General features: G+C 41.3%; 1 protein-coding gene across 2 annotated transcripts in view; it reads right to left on the bottom strand.

The window, feature by feature from the left end:
* The window catches only part of dym (dymeclin), a 417,844-nt gene that overhangs the window by 388,038 nt on the left and 12,346 nt on the right, over positions 1-17,460 (bottom strand). For both annotated transcript variants that reach the window (XM_078222397.1, XM_078222407.1), the window contains exon 2: positions 7,162-7,357. In XM_078222397.1, the coding sequence (XP_078078523.1) occupies positions 7,162-7,301 (140 nt within the window). In that variant the 5' untranslated portion in view covers positions 7,302-7,357. The remainder of the gene's footprint in view (positions 1-7,161; positions 7,358-17,460) is intronic.

Raw genomic sequence — 17,460 nt, 5'->3', positions numbered from 1 at the left:
AAATACAAGTTCTTTATTTCTTTCTATATTCCTGAATAGTATAGAACAAACAAAGTAGTTAAAAGACATTAATTAATTAATGCTTAGAATTTGGTTTGGGGAAGGAAGACAAAGGATAACAAAAAAATCAGTTTCAATCAAATGTACAAAGGTCAAATAATTGAAGCTCTTAATTGTGGAGCAAAGAAGCAAATGTTCTGAATGGGATTCTCCACTTAACTCCAGTTTGTTGGTTTGCAGTATGCCTGTTGTAAAATAGGTAGCTACCAGTTTTAGAAAACTAGCTTCAGGGTGGAATTCTAAAGTGTATGTCTATTACATAATTCACCATACACAAATGCAAGTGAAAAAGTTAATACACCATACACACACGTAAGTGACAAAGTCAACAAGGCAATGACCAATTCAGGAGCTCAGATAAGACAGAGATTAAATTACAGCCTTTAACTTACTTCATGTATGCATACTCTGTGTAGAACCAAGAGTTAATATTTACTTGTAAAAGTTCAAGATTTCTTGCTAATTTTTAGAGAGCCACAAATACCTTGTGTAGTCATAGAAGTTTTAAAGTTTATTTATTAGTGTTACAAGTGGGCTTACAGTAACACTGCAATGAAGCTACTGTGAAAATCGCCGAGTCGCCACACTCCAGCACTTATTCAGGTACACCGAAGGAGAATTTAGCATGGCCAATGCACTTAACTAGCTAGTCTTTTGGACTGTGGGAGGAAACTGAAGCAACCAGAGGAAACACATGCAGACACGAGCAGAACATGCAAACTTCACACAGACAGTGACCCAAGCCGGGAACTGAACCTGGGTCCCTGGCGCTGCGAGGCAGCAGTACTAACCACTGTGCCACCATGCCACCCACGTGCCACTATGGGCATTGTATCCTTTTGTGATTTTGTTTAATGTCTATTGGAAGTGGTAGGCTATAGGGATGTTCCATGCATAATATTAAACTATCCTATGAGCACCTGTAAACACCATGAAACCTAAATTCACAGAAATGATGCTCTGGTAATCAGTTTTCAATTACCATACATGAACAGGGGGCAAGTGTACTGACTGATGGCATATACGCCTACAGAGTTTTATCAGCCTAAAAAAAACAGAATCATGGACCTATTACTTACTGAGCAGAATTGAGGGGCACAAGGGGAATATGGTGGCATAGTGGTAATGTCACTGGACTAGTAATCTATAAATCCCATCATGTAAATTTAAATTCAATTAATAAAATCTGGCTTTGAAAGGCTGAGCATGAATCAGTCTAGTTCACTAATGTCCTTTAAAGAAAAAAATCTGTCACCCTTACATAGTCTGTATTCTATGTGACTCCAGATCCAGTTATGTGGTTGACTCTTAACTGCCCTCTGAAATGGCCTAACAAGTTCAAGGGCAGTGGGTCAACAAATGCTGGTATTGCCACGAAAGTGCAAATGCTGTAAATGAATACTTTTTTTAAAATTTGAAAATATTAATGGATATGAATTTATAAATATAGATTAACTATCGATGAGCTCCTGATAATTACATATTCTTGAAGTTCCAATGAAAACGTTCAATAACTTTCCAAAGACACGAGTGACCATGCCATATAATATGCTACAGCACCAAGATATATATAAAAGAAGGTTTGAGATTCAATGTTTAATCTACAAGAGGTTAGCCAGGGCAAGTATGGGTCCCATAACTGGTCTCAATGTTCCTGACTAAAGGCTGGAGCAAACAGGGAAGAAAAATCAATACAGCCCCTAATCACTATCCAGCGACTCCTATTGGAAAGTCACAGTTGTGGATGTAAAATAAAAGCAAAACACTGCAGATTCTAGAAATCTGAAATAAAAGAAAAAATGCTGCAAAAACTCAGCAGATCTGGCAGCATCTGTGGAGGGAGAAACTGCTGGAATTTTCTGGTGGTTCACGCCAGCAGGGTCTTCCAGTGCCGCTGGCGTTTCACTCCCCCCATGGTTTCCCAGCAGCGAGAGGTGCGTTCAACGGAAATCCCTGTGACAATGCTGGGACCAGAAGATTCCAGGCTGCCTCGGCTGCTGGAAAACATGCAGTGCACTGCGCAGAAAATCCCACTTAATGTTTTGATTCCGTATGTCTCGAATGCTCTGAAGAGTCATGCGGACTCGAAATTTTAACTCTGTTTCTCACACAACAGATGCTGATGGAGAAGGCGGGATCAGGATATTGAATCTGATGATCAGCCATGATCAAAATGAATGGCGGAGCAAGCTCGAAGAGCCAAATGGCATACTCCTTCTATTTTCTATGTTTTGATGCTGAGTTTTTCCAGCAGGATCAATTCCAGCCAAGCATCAACGGGTGAACAGTCTGCATGCTGCCAACATTAAGGGAAACTGCATCCCAATACAAATTAGAGCTTTCAGGGAAGTGAGTAGGAAATTGAGAAAGTATGTACATCACCTAAAATCACTATCCCATTTTAAATACAGTTTGAATTTCAAGATTACCTTACCATTTCAGAGGTGATTCAGTTATCTGTTCTTTACATAACGCATGCACACATTCATTCACAATAGTAATTTTGTTTTATTTATGTTCTTATGTAAAGGACCATCATTCAATAAGATCATGTCCTTAATTCCACTTTGCTGCCTGCCCACCCCCCATAACTCTAAACTCCCTTGTAGATCAAGAATCTGTCGAACATTATTATTTTGAGACGATAGTGTGCAGTACCTAAATAGCCACGGAGAAAATCCATAACCTGGCTTGAAAGAAAGTACAAAACAAGAACATCAGTGCCCTCTTCTGGCTAGATGTGCATTAAATTACTACATATAACAACAGCCTTGTCAATCACATTGCATTCATCTAGCTATAAAACTTCCAAATAATCAAATTGGTAGGTATTGGGACCAGCCCTGTGGAAAGGAACTCCTGCACAAGATGGATGGGTTGCATCCAAACAAACCTAGAACCGATGTTCTTGCTAAGAGGTTAACTAGTACTATTGAGGAAAATTTTATCTAATTTGGCAGCAGGAGGGGGGATCAGAAAATAGCAGAGAGGTGGAGTGACCTCAAAGGACAGAGGGTTATAAACAGCAATAAAATTAGAAACATCACAAAAATTGCACTGACCAGATTGACAAAAATAGCAAGTGACAAAGTATTAAATTGTATATAGGTCAATGTCTGAATGTAGCTAATAAGACCAGCGAGATGCAGGCAAACTAATTCTACATGGTATTATGACATAGTTATATTAATAAAGGGATGGCCCAAGAATGAGTTCTTAATATGCCTGGTTACCAAGTATTGAGGAATGTTAGAGAAGGAAAAAGAGAAGGGGTCAAGTATTGATGAAGGATGATGTTACAGTTCTAAACAGAAAGGATTTCATATATGTTCCTAGGACTGAATCCATTTGGCCTGAGTTGAGGAACAGAGAGGGAGTTGTTACATTGTTGGGAGTTTTTTTTAAAAACTAGAGCTGCAAACAGGGAGGAGACAGATGAGCAAATTTGTCAGCAAATTTCAAAGGCGTCTAACAAAAATAGAGTAGTAATATTAGGAGACTTTAATTACCCTAATATAGACTGGGGAAAACATAGTGTGAAGGGTAGGGAAGGAGAAGAATTTCTGCTATGTGCACAGGAGAACTTCCTCGAACAGTATGTCTCCAGTCCAACAAGGAAGGCAGCAGTGTTGGATCAGGTTCTGGGACAAAAGGTATGCACAGATTGGTGTAGTTGGAGATCATCAAGCAACAGTAACAACTACATAATTTGGTTTAAAGTATTAATGGAAAGACTATAAAATAGCAAAGATAAAAATGCTTAACTGGAAAAATACTAATTTCAGTGATTTAAGAAGGGACTTAACACAGGTACATTGAAACAGCGACTGCAGGATAAACCAGTAACAGAACAAACGAGGGGATTCAAGGAAGAGACATTTCACTTCTTGTTCCTTTGAAAAGAAAAGATAGGGCATCTGAAGCTAGTACACACTGGATGACAAAATAAATGAAAGTTACAAAAAAACTACAAGCAGGCTTATAAGTATAATAAGTGGCAGGAGCAAGATTCAGTTAATAATCATAGAATCCATAGAAGAATCAGAATCCCTACAGTGCAGGAGGCCATTCAGCCCATCAAGTCTGCACTACCACAATCCCACCCAGGCCCTATTCCTGTAATCCCTCATTTACCCTGCTAATCCCCCTGACACTAAGGGGGATTAGCAGGGTCAGTTTAGCATGGCCAATCAACCTAACCCACACATTTTTGGACTGTGGGAGGAACCCCATGCAGACATGGTGAGAACGTACAAACTCCACACAGACAGTGACCTGAGGCCAGAATTGATCCCAGGTCCCTGGTACTGTGATGCAGCAGTGCTAACCACTGTGCCGCCCCCAAGATGATTTTGGAAAGTACAAGAGGGAATGGAAAAAGTTAACACAGGAGGCGAAGGGAGGTTACAAAAAAAAGATGAGCAGGCAACATTAAATTAAACCTCAAAATATTTTATAAAGATACAGGCCAGAATTTTCCAATCCTGCCTGCAGCTGAGATCCTCCAGTCCCGCTGCTGTAAATGGAAATTTGGCTGAGCGCCAAATTCTCCGTTCTCACTGGCAATGGTGACAGAGCGTACGACATCAGAGAATTCCAGCCATAAATGGAAGCGATTACCTGGGAAAACTTTGCATCTATTAAACACCCAAAGGAATTTTTTTTAAATGTAAAGACAGTGGACATCCTAAATGTTAAATGAGCACTTTACAACTGTCTTGACAAAAGTAGGCAGATGATGTGAAGTTTACAACAAAAGAGGGAAGTTATGGACAGAATAATAATAGAAGATTTGCTTTAAAAAGTTGTTACTGAAAGTTGATAAATCACCTGCTGTGGATGAAACAATCAGCTAATGTGGAGATGCCGGCGTTGGACTGGGATAGGCCCAGTAAGAAGTCCCAGGTTAAAGTCCAACAGGTTTATTTGGTAGCACGAGCTTTCGGAGCGCTGCTCCTTCGTCAGGTGAGTGATAGAAATAGTAGAAGTATTGATCACAATCATTCAATCCTCAATGGATACAGGAATAGTATTAGAGGGTTGCTCATATTATCGAAGGGAGGAAAGAGGAGAGGGATAAAGAAAGAAATTGGAAGTCATATCAGTTGATAGAAATTTGTGTAAACTATTATTGGAACCCATTATCATGGACAAAATAAACTTTCATTTCAGAACGCATGGAATAATCAAGGAGAATCCATGTGGATTTGATCATGATATATACGGTCTAATTTGACTGAATTAATTGATGAAGTATCAGAGATTATTAAAGATGTCTTACTGCAGCTGTACCGGGCTTTAGTCAAACCACATCTGGAAAAGTGTGCACAGTTTTGGTCTCCATGCCCAAGAAAGGATAAACTTATTATAGAGGAAGTGCAGCGAAGGTTCACCAAACTGATTCCTGATATGACATGAGTTGTCGTATGAGGAAAAATTGAGCTAACTAGGCCTATATTCACTTGAGTTTAGAAGAATGAGAGCGGATCTCATTGAAACATAAAATCCTGACAGGGCTGGACAGACTAGATACAGGGATGAGACTTCCTCTGGTTGGGGTCTAGAACAAGGGGTCACAGTCTCAGGATATGGGGTAGACCATTTAGCACTGAGATGAGGTGAAATTTCCTCACTAAGTGGGTGATGAACCTGTGGAATTCTCCACCACAGATGGCTAGGGAGGCCAAGTTGCTGAATATATTTGAGGAAATAGATTTCTAGACATTAAAGGCGTGAAGGGATAAGGGGAGAGTGCAGGAGTGTGGCATTGAGATAAAAGATCAGCCGTTATCGTATTTAATGGCAGTGTAGCTCAAGGGCTGAAAGACCTATTCCTGATCCTATTTTCTACACTTCTATGTTTCTAAGGTAATGGGGTAGATGCACTATTACTGGACTTCCAGATGACTTATTTGCACAAGTTTGAGTGTGCAACTATTGTAGAGTGTTATTCTACCTGTGGATTTTCTGTTTTAAATCGCTATTCTTTCACCCAAAACCACGATCATTTTTTGTGGTTTCATGAAAATTGAATATTTAATTGAAAGAAGTGCCCAGACAGGGACTGGAACCCTGGACCCACAGATTAAAAGTCTGATGCACGACTGACTGAGTTGCCCAGGCTCCACCCTCAATAAGTGAACCAATATGGAGATAGATGCGTCACCAACAAGGATGAGATTGGAACCCACGCATGCAAAGCACAATGAATTAGCAGTCCATTGCCTTAATCTCTTGGCCAACTCGTCATAAACACTAAACAAATCATCCGTTCTCTCTCAATAAATGGACCAATATGGAGACAGAGTAATTTTCTTTGGTACCTTTTGGTACTTTATTCCTAATCAAAAAGCCAATTAAGTCCAGAGTCCCCACGAGAGACAAACCAGATCCAAGCTCATAAGACATCCCATCTTGGGCTCAATCAAACAAGATCCAAGCTGACAGGATGAGGCATTAACACCCCCTCCCGAGCTCAATCTGAGCTTCATCTTAACCAAAAGGCCCAGATGGCTTTGCATCAGGTGAAACTTCAGTTTAACCTCATTAGTTACCCTGGGTGCCTATGTTTGGTCTTTGCCAAAAGGTCAAGAAACGATGCAACACCAACGAGGATGGGACTTGAACTCACAAATGCAAAGCACAATAGACTAGCAATCCATTACCTTAACTGCTCAACCACTTCATGAGGGCTCTGGCTATGTTCACAGAAAAAGAGGTCAGAGAGAAAGCTACAAATTCATTTGCTACGCTTGCAACAAACACACTGTATTCAGTACAGTTTACAGTGGAATTACCAAAAAAAGCTATGAAACTCAGACTGAAGGCAACAGTATAATTCGTATTAAAAACAGAAAATGCTGGAAAATCTTAGCAGACCTGACAGCATCTGTGGAGAGAGAATAGAGCTAATGCTCCAAGTCTGGATGACCCTTCGTCAGAGCTTATAATATAATTTGCAAGTCAGAATTAGGGAACATAAGCATCTGACCAACAATTTTAACTGGCTACTAAAATGTCAGAAAAAGGCCTCATTAGGAATCTTGCAGCTTTTCAGGTTTATTTGCATCCAGTAATATCCATTTATTGGAGTTTTCTTACCCATTGGTCGGTGTGGTGAAGGAAAACGACAGAAGTTGATTCCAGAATGGATCATTCTCGGAGATGGTTTCTGTGCCAGCAAGACGCTGAAGGTAACTGTTATTTGCAAGCTCAGCAATGCTGCTGCTATTTGCACCCATCTCCTACTCGTCCAAAGTATCTGTTCAGCTTACACCATCATTGCTTTAATTAGAACCTAAATAAAAAATAAAGCAAATAACACCTCAGTTCATTAATTAAACAAGTTTCTTCCATTGAATCTTATAGCACCAAAGGAGACGATTCGATCTGAAGGATCTACAAATTAGGAGTAGGCCAGTCAACCCTTCAATCTGCTTCACCAGATCCTGGCTGATCTGATTGTAACCTCAACTACACATTCCTGCCTATCCCAATAACCGTTCATCCCTTTGCTTATCAAAAGTCTATCTACCTCTGTCTTAAAAAATATTCAAAGACTCTGTTTCCTCTGCCTCTTGAAGAAGAGAATTCCAAAGGCTCACAAATCTGAGAAAAAAATTCTCCTAACCTCTTGCCCTAAGTGAATATTATTTTTTTTAATCAATGGCCTCGAGTGCCAGGTTCTCTCACAGGGAGAAATATCCTCTTCATGTCCACCCAGTTAAGACCCCTCAGGATATTGTATTTTTCAATCAAGTCACCTCATACTCTTCAAAACTGCCTACCCCCAAAAACATTTTACCCCCTTGTTAATCAAGAACTTACCCAGCTCTTTAAAATATTCAAAAACTCTGCTTCCACTGTCTTTTGAGGAAAAGAGTTCCAAGGACTCATGGTCCTCAAAGAAAAAACTCTTCCTCTGTCTTAAATGGCTGACCCCTTATTTTTAAACAGTGGCCCCCAGTCCTGGATTCTCCCACAAGGGGAAGCATCCACACCCACCCTGTGAAGGCCCCTCAGGATTTTGCATGTTTCGAGCAAGTCATCTCTTACTCTTCTAAGCTCCAGCCTCTCCAACCTTTCCTAAGACAGTCCACCCAATCCAAGTACATAAGCAAACCTTCTCTGGAGTGCTTCCAACGCATTTATATCTTTCCTTAAATGAGATCAATACCATACAGAGTACTTTAAATGTGGTCTCACCAATGCCCTGTACAACTGAAGCATAACCTCCCGACTTTTGCATTCAATTCGCTTCACAGTAAATGATAACATTCTAATGGCTTTCCCAATTACTTGCGATACCTGTATACTAACTTTTTATGATTCATGCACTAGAACACCCAAATCCCTCTGCACCCTCTCACTATTTAGATAATGTTAGGGAGAAAAATACAGCTATTCGGCTATAGTGTACTTCACTCTCGAGAAAACTAGACAATGAATCTTGGAGTTTCAGACAAGACCTTTATCATGTACTATAGTACAGGCTGGCCCCAGTGCTCCAACTAGTGGTACACCAGGGACAGCCATGATTTTAAGAATTGTACAGTTATACTTCAGATCCAGTAACAAAAAATCAGCACATACCAATCAAATGATGTACATTTGCACAGGAATTATCTATATCCATTCACAATTAACAATCGGGATTACATAACGTATAATTTAAGGATGGGTCTGGCTATGCAATACAATGGGCCCTATTTTACCATTTGGAGTCTAAGGGTCGGATCCGGGCGTTATAGAGATCCAAGCCCGGAATCCTCTTTGCAGCGCGCCCATACGCTTTTTGCCGGCTCCGGTCCGATCCGCGCAGTGGTCGGTACTTAGCGCTGCCGGAACGATCGGAGTTCTGAACTGCGCATGCGCAGTTCGAAAAAACATCAGAAGCAGCGCGCCCGGGCGCAAAAGAAAAAAAACAGCAGAGAGAGCGGGGGGGGATGGACTTGAGAATCTTGCAAACTGAAAATAATGTAGCATCTTCTTTGTGCTGCCTAATTATCTATGGGAAAGGTAATTAAACTACAGTGTCCTAGTGAGCAATTAGTGACCTGTATAATACATTTGTGATCTGCAACTAGATTGTTGATGTCCCTGTAGCCATGAGCCAGGTGCTCAAATGTTCAGAGTCATGTGGTGAACTTGGAAGAATTGTCCCCGTGGTGGAACTTGGTTGGAAATAAGATTCAAGGAGATCTGGGAAATCAACCATAGTGAAAAGAAGTTTGTATTGGCAACTCTTCTCTCACATTCCATGGCAGATGTGCCCCTACTTATAGAAACCCATAGAAACCCTACAGTGCAGAAGGAGGCCATTCGGCCCATCGAGTCTGCACCGACCACAATCCCACCCAGACCCTACCCCCACATATTTACCCGCTAATCCCTCTAACCTACGCATCTCAGGACTCTAAGGGGCAATTTTTAACCTGGCCAATCAACCTAACCCACACATCTTTGGACTTATGAATGTGATTTGCACGGGCAACGTTGGGTGCAGCTAATCTGCCTCTGGAGCAGCCTTGGATCCTTTCTTTCATCTTGTTTTCATCTGAACATTGCACAGAATTAGAGGAATTCCCTTTGGAAGATAATGTCAAAATTATAATCGCAGGAACTAAAAACGGCTGACAGTCAAAAATTTGGGAAAATATTTCAAAATATATATCCCCCCATCCATATTTTGAAATATTTCCCCAAATTTGAGACACATGATTTTCCACTCACAAAGCCATGCTGACTGTCCCTAATCAGTCCTTGCGTCTCTAAATGCCTGTAGATCCTGTCTCTCAAAATACCTTCCAACAACTTACCCACCACAGATGTGAGGCTCACTGGCCTGTAGTTCCCAGGCTTTTCCCTGCAGCCCTTTTTAAACAAAGGCACAACATTTGCCACTCTCCAATCTTCAGGCACCTCACCCGTGACTATCGATGATTCAAATATCTCGGCGAGGGGACCCGCAATTTCCTCCCTAGCCTCCTACAATATCCTGGGATACACTTCATCAGGTCCCAGGCATTTATCTACCTTGATGTGCTTTAAGACTTCCAGCACCTCCTTCTCTAATATGCACACTCCTCAAGACATCACTATTTATTTCCCCAAGTTCCCTAACATCCATGCTTTTCTCAACAGTAAATACTGATGAGAAATATTCATTTAGGATCTCACCCATCTCTTGTGGATCCGCACATTGATGACCTTGTTGATTCTTAAGAGGCCCTACTCTCTCCCTTGTTACTCTTTTGCCCTTTATGTACTTGTCGAAGCTCTTTGGATTCTCCTTTGCCTTATCTGCCAAAACAATCTCGTGTCCCCTTTTTGCCCTCCTGATTTCTCTCTTAACTCTACTCCTACACCCCCTATACTCTTCAAGGGATTCACTTGATCCCAGCTGCCTATGTATGTCATGTGCCTCTTTCTTCTTCTTGACCAGGGCCTCAATATCCTGAGTCATCCAAGGTTCCTGACTTCTGCCAGTCTTGCCCTTCACTTTAAGAGGACTGTGTTTACCCAGAACCCTGGTTAACATACTTTTGAAAGCGTACCACTTACCAGACATTCCTTTGCCTTCCCACAGACTCCCCCAATTAACTTTTGAAAGTTCCTGCCTGATACCATCAAAATTAGCCTTGCCCCAATATAGAATTTTAACTTTTGGGCCAGACCCATCATTCTCTATAGCTATCTTAAAACCAATAGAATTATGGTCACAGGTCCCAAAGTGATCCCTCACTAACACTTTTGTCACCTGCCCTTCCTTATTTCCCAAGAGGTGGTCAAGTTTTGCCCCCTCTCTAGTCGGGCCACCCACATACTGAATGAGAAATTCCTCCTGAATACACTCAACAAATTTGGAGATGAGCGGGAATTTCCTCCTTCATAAGGATGGTGAATCTTTGGAATTCTCTACCCCCGAGAGTTGGAGTTATTCAGCATATTCAAGGTAGAAATCAACAGATTTCTAGATCTTAAAGCTATTAAGGGATATGGGGATAGTACAGGAAAATGGCACTGAGGTGAAGATCAGACATGACCTAGTTGAATAGCAGAGCAAGCTCTGGAGGCCGAATGGCTTACTCCTAATTCCTACGGTCTACATTCACTTGCACATAGTACCAGGAGTAATTGGGAGGTTACCTTTGATGTCCTGCTTGTTAATTTATTTTCTAGCTCCTTGAACTCTGCCTGCAGAACCTCATCCCTCTTTCTACCTATGTTGTTGGTATCAATATGGACCAAAACTGGTTTTGTTCAGCCTTCCTCCTTAGGATGCTCTGTGGTCATTTGGTGATATAACTTGTGGTGGTACTAAAGAGGAAATATACCGTCCTGGATTCACAATTGCTACCATAGAAAAGCATGGCTATTCCCCTATCAAATCCCTTGTCACGATTTATTTTCCAAACTTCCTCATCCCCGCCTGGACAGCTGAGCCAGCTGTTGTGCTGTGGACTGGACTCTGGCTACATTCCAGAGGAGCCATCACTCTCACCAGTATTCAGAATGTAATACTGGTTAGAAAACAAGATGCAGTCAGGCAACTGCTGCACTAGCCCCCTGGTCCTTCTTGACTGCCTGGTAGTCACTCATTCTCTCTCTGCCAGGATATCTTTTAAGCTGTGAGATGATCACATCTATAGATATGCCACACTAAATCTCAACTTCACAGATGCGCTGTAGTGACACCAGCTAATACGCAACCCCAAAACCCAGAGCCCCAGCTGACAATGCATCCCATACATGTGGTTATCCAAGACATGAGAAGCTTCCTGGAGTTCCCACAAAGAACAAGATGTGCACTCATGGGTTCAAACTCCTCAATATCTCTACTTTTAAGACTATTATCTAATACTTAAATTAAAAAAGACTCACCCATCAGCTGCTTCTCCTGTGCTGTTGTCATTATTTTATAGGGAAATGTGTTACTTTCATCTAAAAGCCTTAAATTTTAATTTCATGGAGAGTTCAGAATGTGTTAGTTTTACTATCCCCTAATAATCTTTAGCTCTATTCTCTAGGTCTGTTTGCATAATTGAGCATTGATTATAATAGGTTAATCAACTTGGCTTTGGTTATTTTTTGGTTTATTCCATCTTTTAAACCATCTAGATAATATTTTCCTCAAACTGTTAATTTGAATTGTCTTAGTTACTGATATATCTGGCCCGATTGAAGTCTTTAATTTCTCAGCTCCTAGTTTGAATGATTGCCCTGAGAGAGAGATGAAAAATTCTCACCAACCAATCACTTACCATTACCCAAATCATTAGATTGTAAATAGCTGAGACTCTAACACTGATTTGTGTGGCATCCAACAGTAACAGCCTGTGAATTTAAAAATGACCGATTTATTCTCACTTTCCATTCACTCTCCTGCAAACAAACATGCAACCATATAAGGGAGGGAAAGCAGGATTAGGCTATTGAGTTGGACGATCAACCATGATCGTAATGAATGGCGGGGCAGGCTTGAAGGGCCAAATGGCCTCCCTCCTGCTCCTATCTTCTGTGTTTCTATGTTACCCCCAAACCCCATGATCGTCATCTTCGGTAACAGTCTTTCTTATGGCACCTTATCAAATGCCTCTTGAAAATCCAAATATACTAAATCCATTTTTGATTTAATATTGTCACATGTACTGGATTCAGTGAAAAGTATTGTTTCTTGCACGCTATACAGACAAAACATACCGTGCATAGAGGACATGCAGACAAGGAAAGGAGAGGGTGCAGAATATTGTGTTACAGTCATAGCTAGGGTGTAAAGAAAGTTCAGCTTAATACATGATAGATCCATTCAAAAGTCTGATTGGTAGCAGGGAAGAAGCTGTTCTTGAGTTCAGTTGGTACATGATTTCAGTCTTTTGTATCTTTTTCCCGACGGAAGAGGATAGAAGAGAGCATGTCCGGGAGTGCGTGGGATCATCAATTATATTGGCTGCTTTTCTGAGGCAGCAGGAAGTTAGAGGGAGTCAACGGATGGGAGGCTGCATGATGGAATGGGCTACATTCACAATGCTTTGTAGTCTCTCGTGGTCTTGGTCAGAGCAGGAGCCATACCAAGCTGTGAAACATCCGGAAAGGATGCTTTCTATGGTACACCTGTAAAAATTGAGAGAGTCTTAGCAGACGTGCTGAATTTCCATAGCCTCCTGAGAGAATAGAAGCATTGGTGGGCTTTCTTACTAGAGTGTCAGTGTGGAGTGACCCAGGACAAGTTGGTGATCTAGACACCTAGAAACCTGAAGCTGTGGACCATCTCCACTTCATCACCGTTGATGTAGACAGGGGTATGACCTCCACTACATTTCCTGAAGTCGATGACTATCTCCTTTGCGACTCCATTTATCTATCTGGTTAGCTTGACTATCTCCTTTGCGACTCCATTTATCTAACTGGTTAGCTATACCCTCAAAAAAAGTCCTAATACATTTGTCTCTCAATTTCCCTCACCTTAAGAGTCAGAAGGTTGTAGGTTCAAGTCCACTCCAGAGATTTGGAAAAAAGTCTCGGCTAACAGTTCAGTGCAGCACACCCTCAGTGCTACACAGTTGGAGCCATCATGAGTTGCATGGTATTTGCTTTATTACAATATACACATTACAGTGTAGTATGGAGCCCCAGCACAGTGGCAAGCACTGCTGCCTCACAGCGCCAGGGACCCGGGTTCGACTTCCAGCTTGGGTTACTGTCTGTGCGGAGTCTGTATGTTCTCGCTGTGTCTATGTGTGTTTCCCCCGGGTGCTCCGGTTTCCTCCCACAAGTCCAAAAGATGTGCTGTTTCGGTGCATTAGCCATGCTAGATTCTCCCTCAGTTTACCTGAGCAGGGATCAGAATGTGGTGACTAAGGGGTTTTCACAGTAACTTCAGTGCAGTGTTAATGTTAGCCTACTTCTGACACTAATAGAATAAATAAACTTTAAGACTACACTCAGGACTCAAATAGCAGCAGAGCAAATTGTTAAAAAATTTTCAAAAGGACCTTTAAAAAGATGGCAAGTTATCTCTAAATGGGTAAGTTACAAACATCACAAAGCTTAAGCCAGTAGCACCTGGGCAAGTGGATTTCACATTAAAACAATAGTACCCTAGCACTTAACGATCCAAGATTCAAACATCAATCACTGAAACAAGTTAAAAATTGTTAATTCTCTATCTTTTATCCAGTTTTGGTGAAAGATCATTAACCTGAAAGGTTCCTCTCTTCACAAATAATGTCCGACTTACTCATATTTTCCAACATTTTGTGGTTTTAATTTTAATTATCGCTAAAATAATTAGATAATTTTCATGTCTGGACCAAGACACCTGTGAAAGGAGTTTAACACATTGATTGCCAGTGAGGCTCAACACATCAACATTAGCAAGACAGCCCACAGCACGCTAACAGTGGTTGGCACTGTTGCCTCACAACGCCAAGAACCCAGGTTCAATTCCAGTCTTGCGTTACTGTCTGTATGGAGTTTGCACATTTTCCTCATGCAAATTAGGTGAATTGGCTATGCTGAATTGCCCCTTGGTGTCCCAAAATGTGTAGGTTAGACGTATTAGCTATAGTAAAATGTGTGGGGTTACAGAGATAGAGTGGGGGAAAGGGCCTGGGTCAGGTACTCTTGTCAGAGAAAGTCAGTAAGAAGTCTCATTACACCAGGTTAAGGTCCAACAGCTTTATTTGGTAGCACAAGCTTTTGGAGTCTCGCTCCTTCTTCAGGTGAGTGAGGAGTTGTGTTCACAAACAGGGCATATATAGACAAACTCAATTTATAATGGTTGGAATGCGAGTCTTTACAGGTAATCAAGTCTTAAAGATATAGACAATTTGAGTGGAGAGAGGGTTAAGCACAGGTTAACCCTCACATTGTCTGTACCTTTAAGACTTGGTTATCTGTAAAGACTCGCATTCCAACCATTATCTTGTAAATTGAGTTTGTCTATATATGCCCTGTTTGTGAACACAACTCCTCACTCACCTGAAGGAGCGAGACTCCGAAAGCTTGTGCTGCCAAATAAACCTGTTGGACTTTAACCTGATGATGTGAGACTTCTTACTGTGCTTACTCCAGTCCAACGCCAGCATCTCCACATAAGAGAAAGTCAGTGCAGACTCAAAAGGCTGAATGGCTTCTTCTGCATTGTAGGGATTCTATGATTAAAATGAATATTTTTGAAATTAATTCATATGCTTCATTCATTTGACCATTATTGATTTAACAGTCATTAATCATTGGAAAAGATCAAAAATGGATTTACGCGTGGTTATTTGTTCTCCAACGTTTTATGTTTAACAGTTTTTCCATTTAAATAGGTTTGACTGTATAATCTATATCTCTGACAATTAACTTGAATCTCATTATATTGTGTTCACTACTCCACAGCTAGTTAATTACCTATATTGAGGTCTATCAACATACTCAATATCAATATGAGAAGAGGAGCAGAGGAGTTCTCGTGTGTCCATGTCAATATTTATCCTTGAATCAACCTCACAAAAAAAGATTACATGGTCATCATCATACTGCCGTTTGTGGGAATTTGCTGTGCGCGTGTTAGCTGTCATGTTTCCTACATTACAACAGTGACTACATTTCAAAAGTACTTCATTAGTTCTAAAGCACTTTTGAGACATTCAGTGGTTATGAAAACCTCTCTGAGTGTCTCTTTGGTTAGGTTTCCTACACATTAAATCGCAACAAAGTCTTGTACATATTGTAAAAACTCCACTCTTTCCTCTCTCTTCCTGTCACTTTTATTTCAAAGAAGTTGAAATACCTCTTTTTTTTTTGTTATTTCATATATTTGCCACATATTTCTCCTTCCATTTCCTTTCCACTATTTGCTGGATTGCACTATACCCCGAATAGGCCACCAATCCATTCCTGTCCTTTCATCTCAATTTATATAGATTTTGTTTCTATCTTTTAGACATACTCCTTCCTGTTACTAGCATTATGTTCTTTAATTAAGTAGAGGAGTGCAATCAAATGAGTTTATTCACTTCTCCACATCATTCCAGGGGTAGGGGTTGCAAGGGAAGGGAAGAGAATGGTTAGATGGCTCCAGACATCATGATTGTGGGGAAGGCTTGATGTTGGTCTGTTCCTGCCCGGCAATCTCATTTTCAGTGGGGCAGTAGTTCTGGCCCCAGAATGCTAAGGTAGGGAGAGAACAATACAGAAAAAAAGCGGAGGGGATGGGTTGGATGAAGAAAGGGAAACTCTGATTCCCATTCGTGATGATTACCTGGTGAATACTACTGAAAAGTCAGGGTGAGAGTATTAGGCAAGAACAGGATCAGGCATAATTGATAGAATCCACCATGCTCAGACAACAACTGACAATCGCTGTTGGCCTCATACATAAAAAATGACAACTTTGACTGTCAGGACAATAGAGCTGCTCCCCAGTACATCTTTAAGGTAAATGTGTAAGAGAGAAAAGGAGGAAGTTATGGTGCAGTGGTTATGACACTGGACTAGCAACACAAGGTCACAAGTTCAAATCCTACCAATAGCAAACTGCTGGCACAAGACGACAAAGGACATCATCTGAAGATGTTTTGGTCAGGTTTTGGTGGGTGTGTAAGGTGGCTGCTAAGGCCATTCTTTGCCCAGAAGGTTCTACTCCAAAGAGGATAGGATACTACAGACCGTTATTTGGAAGGGTTACTGGCTCAAGACTTTTTCTCCTTGCATTTTCTCTCTGTCTCTGACACGGCACCTGCTTTCAAAGGAGACTGCAACTTTTAAACCAGTTGTGCGAGAAGCAGCAATCCTGGGCAAGCTTCTCCCAGGACTTGAAGTCAATATCAAAACTCCTAAGTGAAGGTGGTGAGTATGAACATAGTGGAGCTGCAAATGATGGAACTAGCAACAGTCGCCAACAGGGGCGGCATGGTGGCACAGTGGTTAGCACTGCTGCCTCACAGCACCAGGGACCCGGATTCAATTCCAGCCTCGGGTCACTGCCTGTTCGGAGTCTGTACGTTCTCCCCGTGTCTGCTTGGGTTTCCTCTGGGTGCTTCGGTTTCTTCCCACAGTCCAAAGACGTGCAGGTTAGGTTGATTGGCCTTACTAAATTGACCCTAGTGTCGGGGGATTAGCGAGGTAAATATGTGGGGTTACATGAATAGGACCCTGGGTGGGATTGTGGTCGATGCAGACTCGATGGGCCAAATTGGCCTCCTTCTGCATTGTAGGGATTCTATGATTAAACAGGACTGGAGCTTTTCTCTTCAGAAAGGAAAAGACTTAGAGATGCCCTGATAAAGGTCTCAAAATATATGAATGGGTTGGACAGGTAGCTGTGGAGAGAATGTTTAACTTGAAGGAGAATCCCGATGTTAGGAGCCATAAATACATGGTGATTACATATAAATCCATTGGGAAATA

The sequence above is a fragment of the Mustelus asterias genome, chromosome 1 (assembly GCF_964213995.1).
Source record: "Mustelus asterias chromosome 1, sMusAst1.hap1.1, whole genome shotgun sequence".
Lineage (NCBI taxonomy): Eukaryota > Metazoa > Chordata > Chondrichthyes > Carcharhiniformes > Triakidae > Mustelus > Mustelus asterias.
Note: the sequence above shows the minus strand (reverse complement) of the source record. Positions and strands in the feature narration are given on the sequence as shown.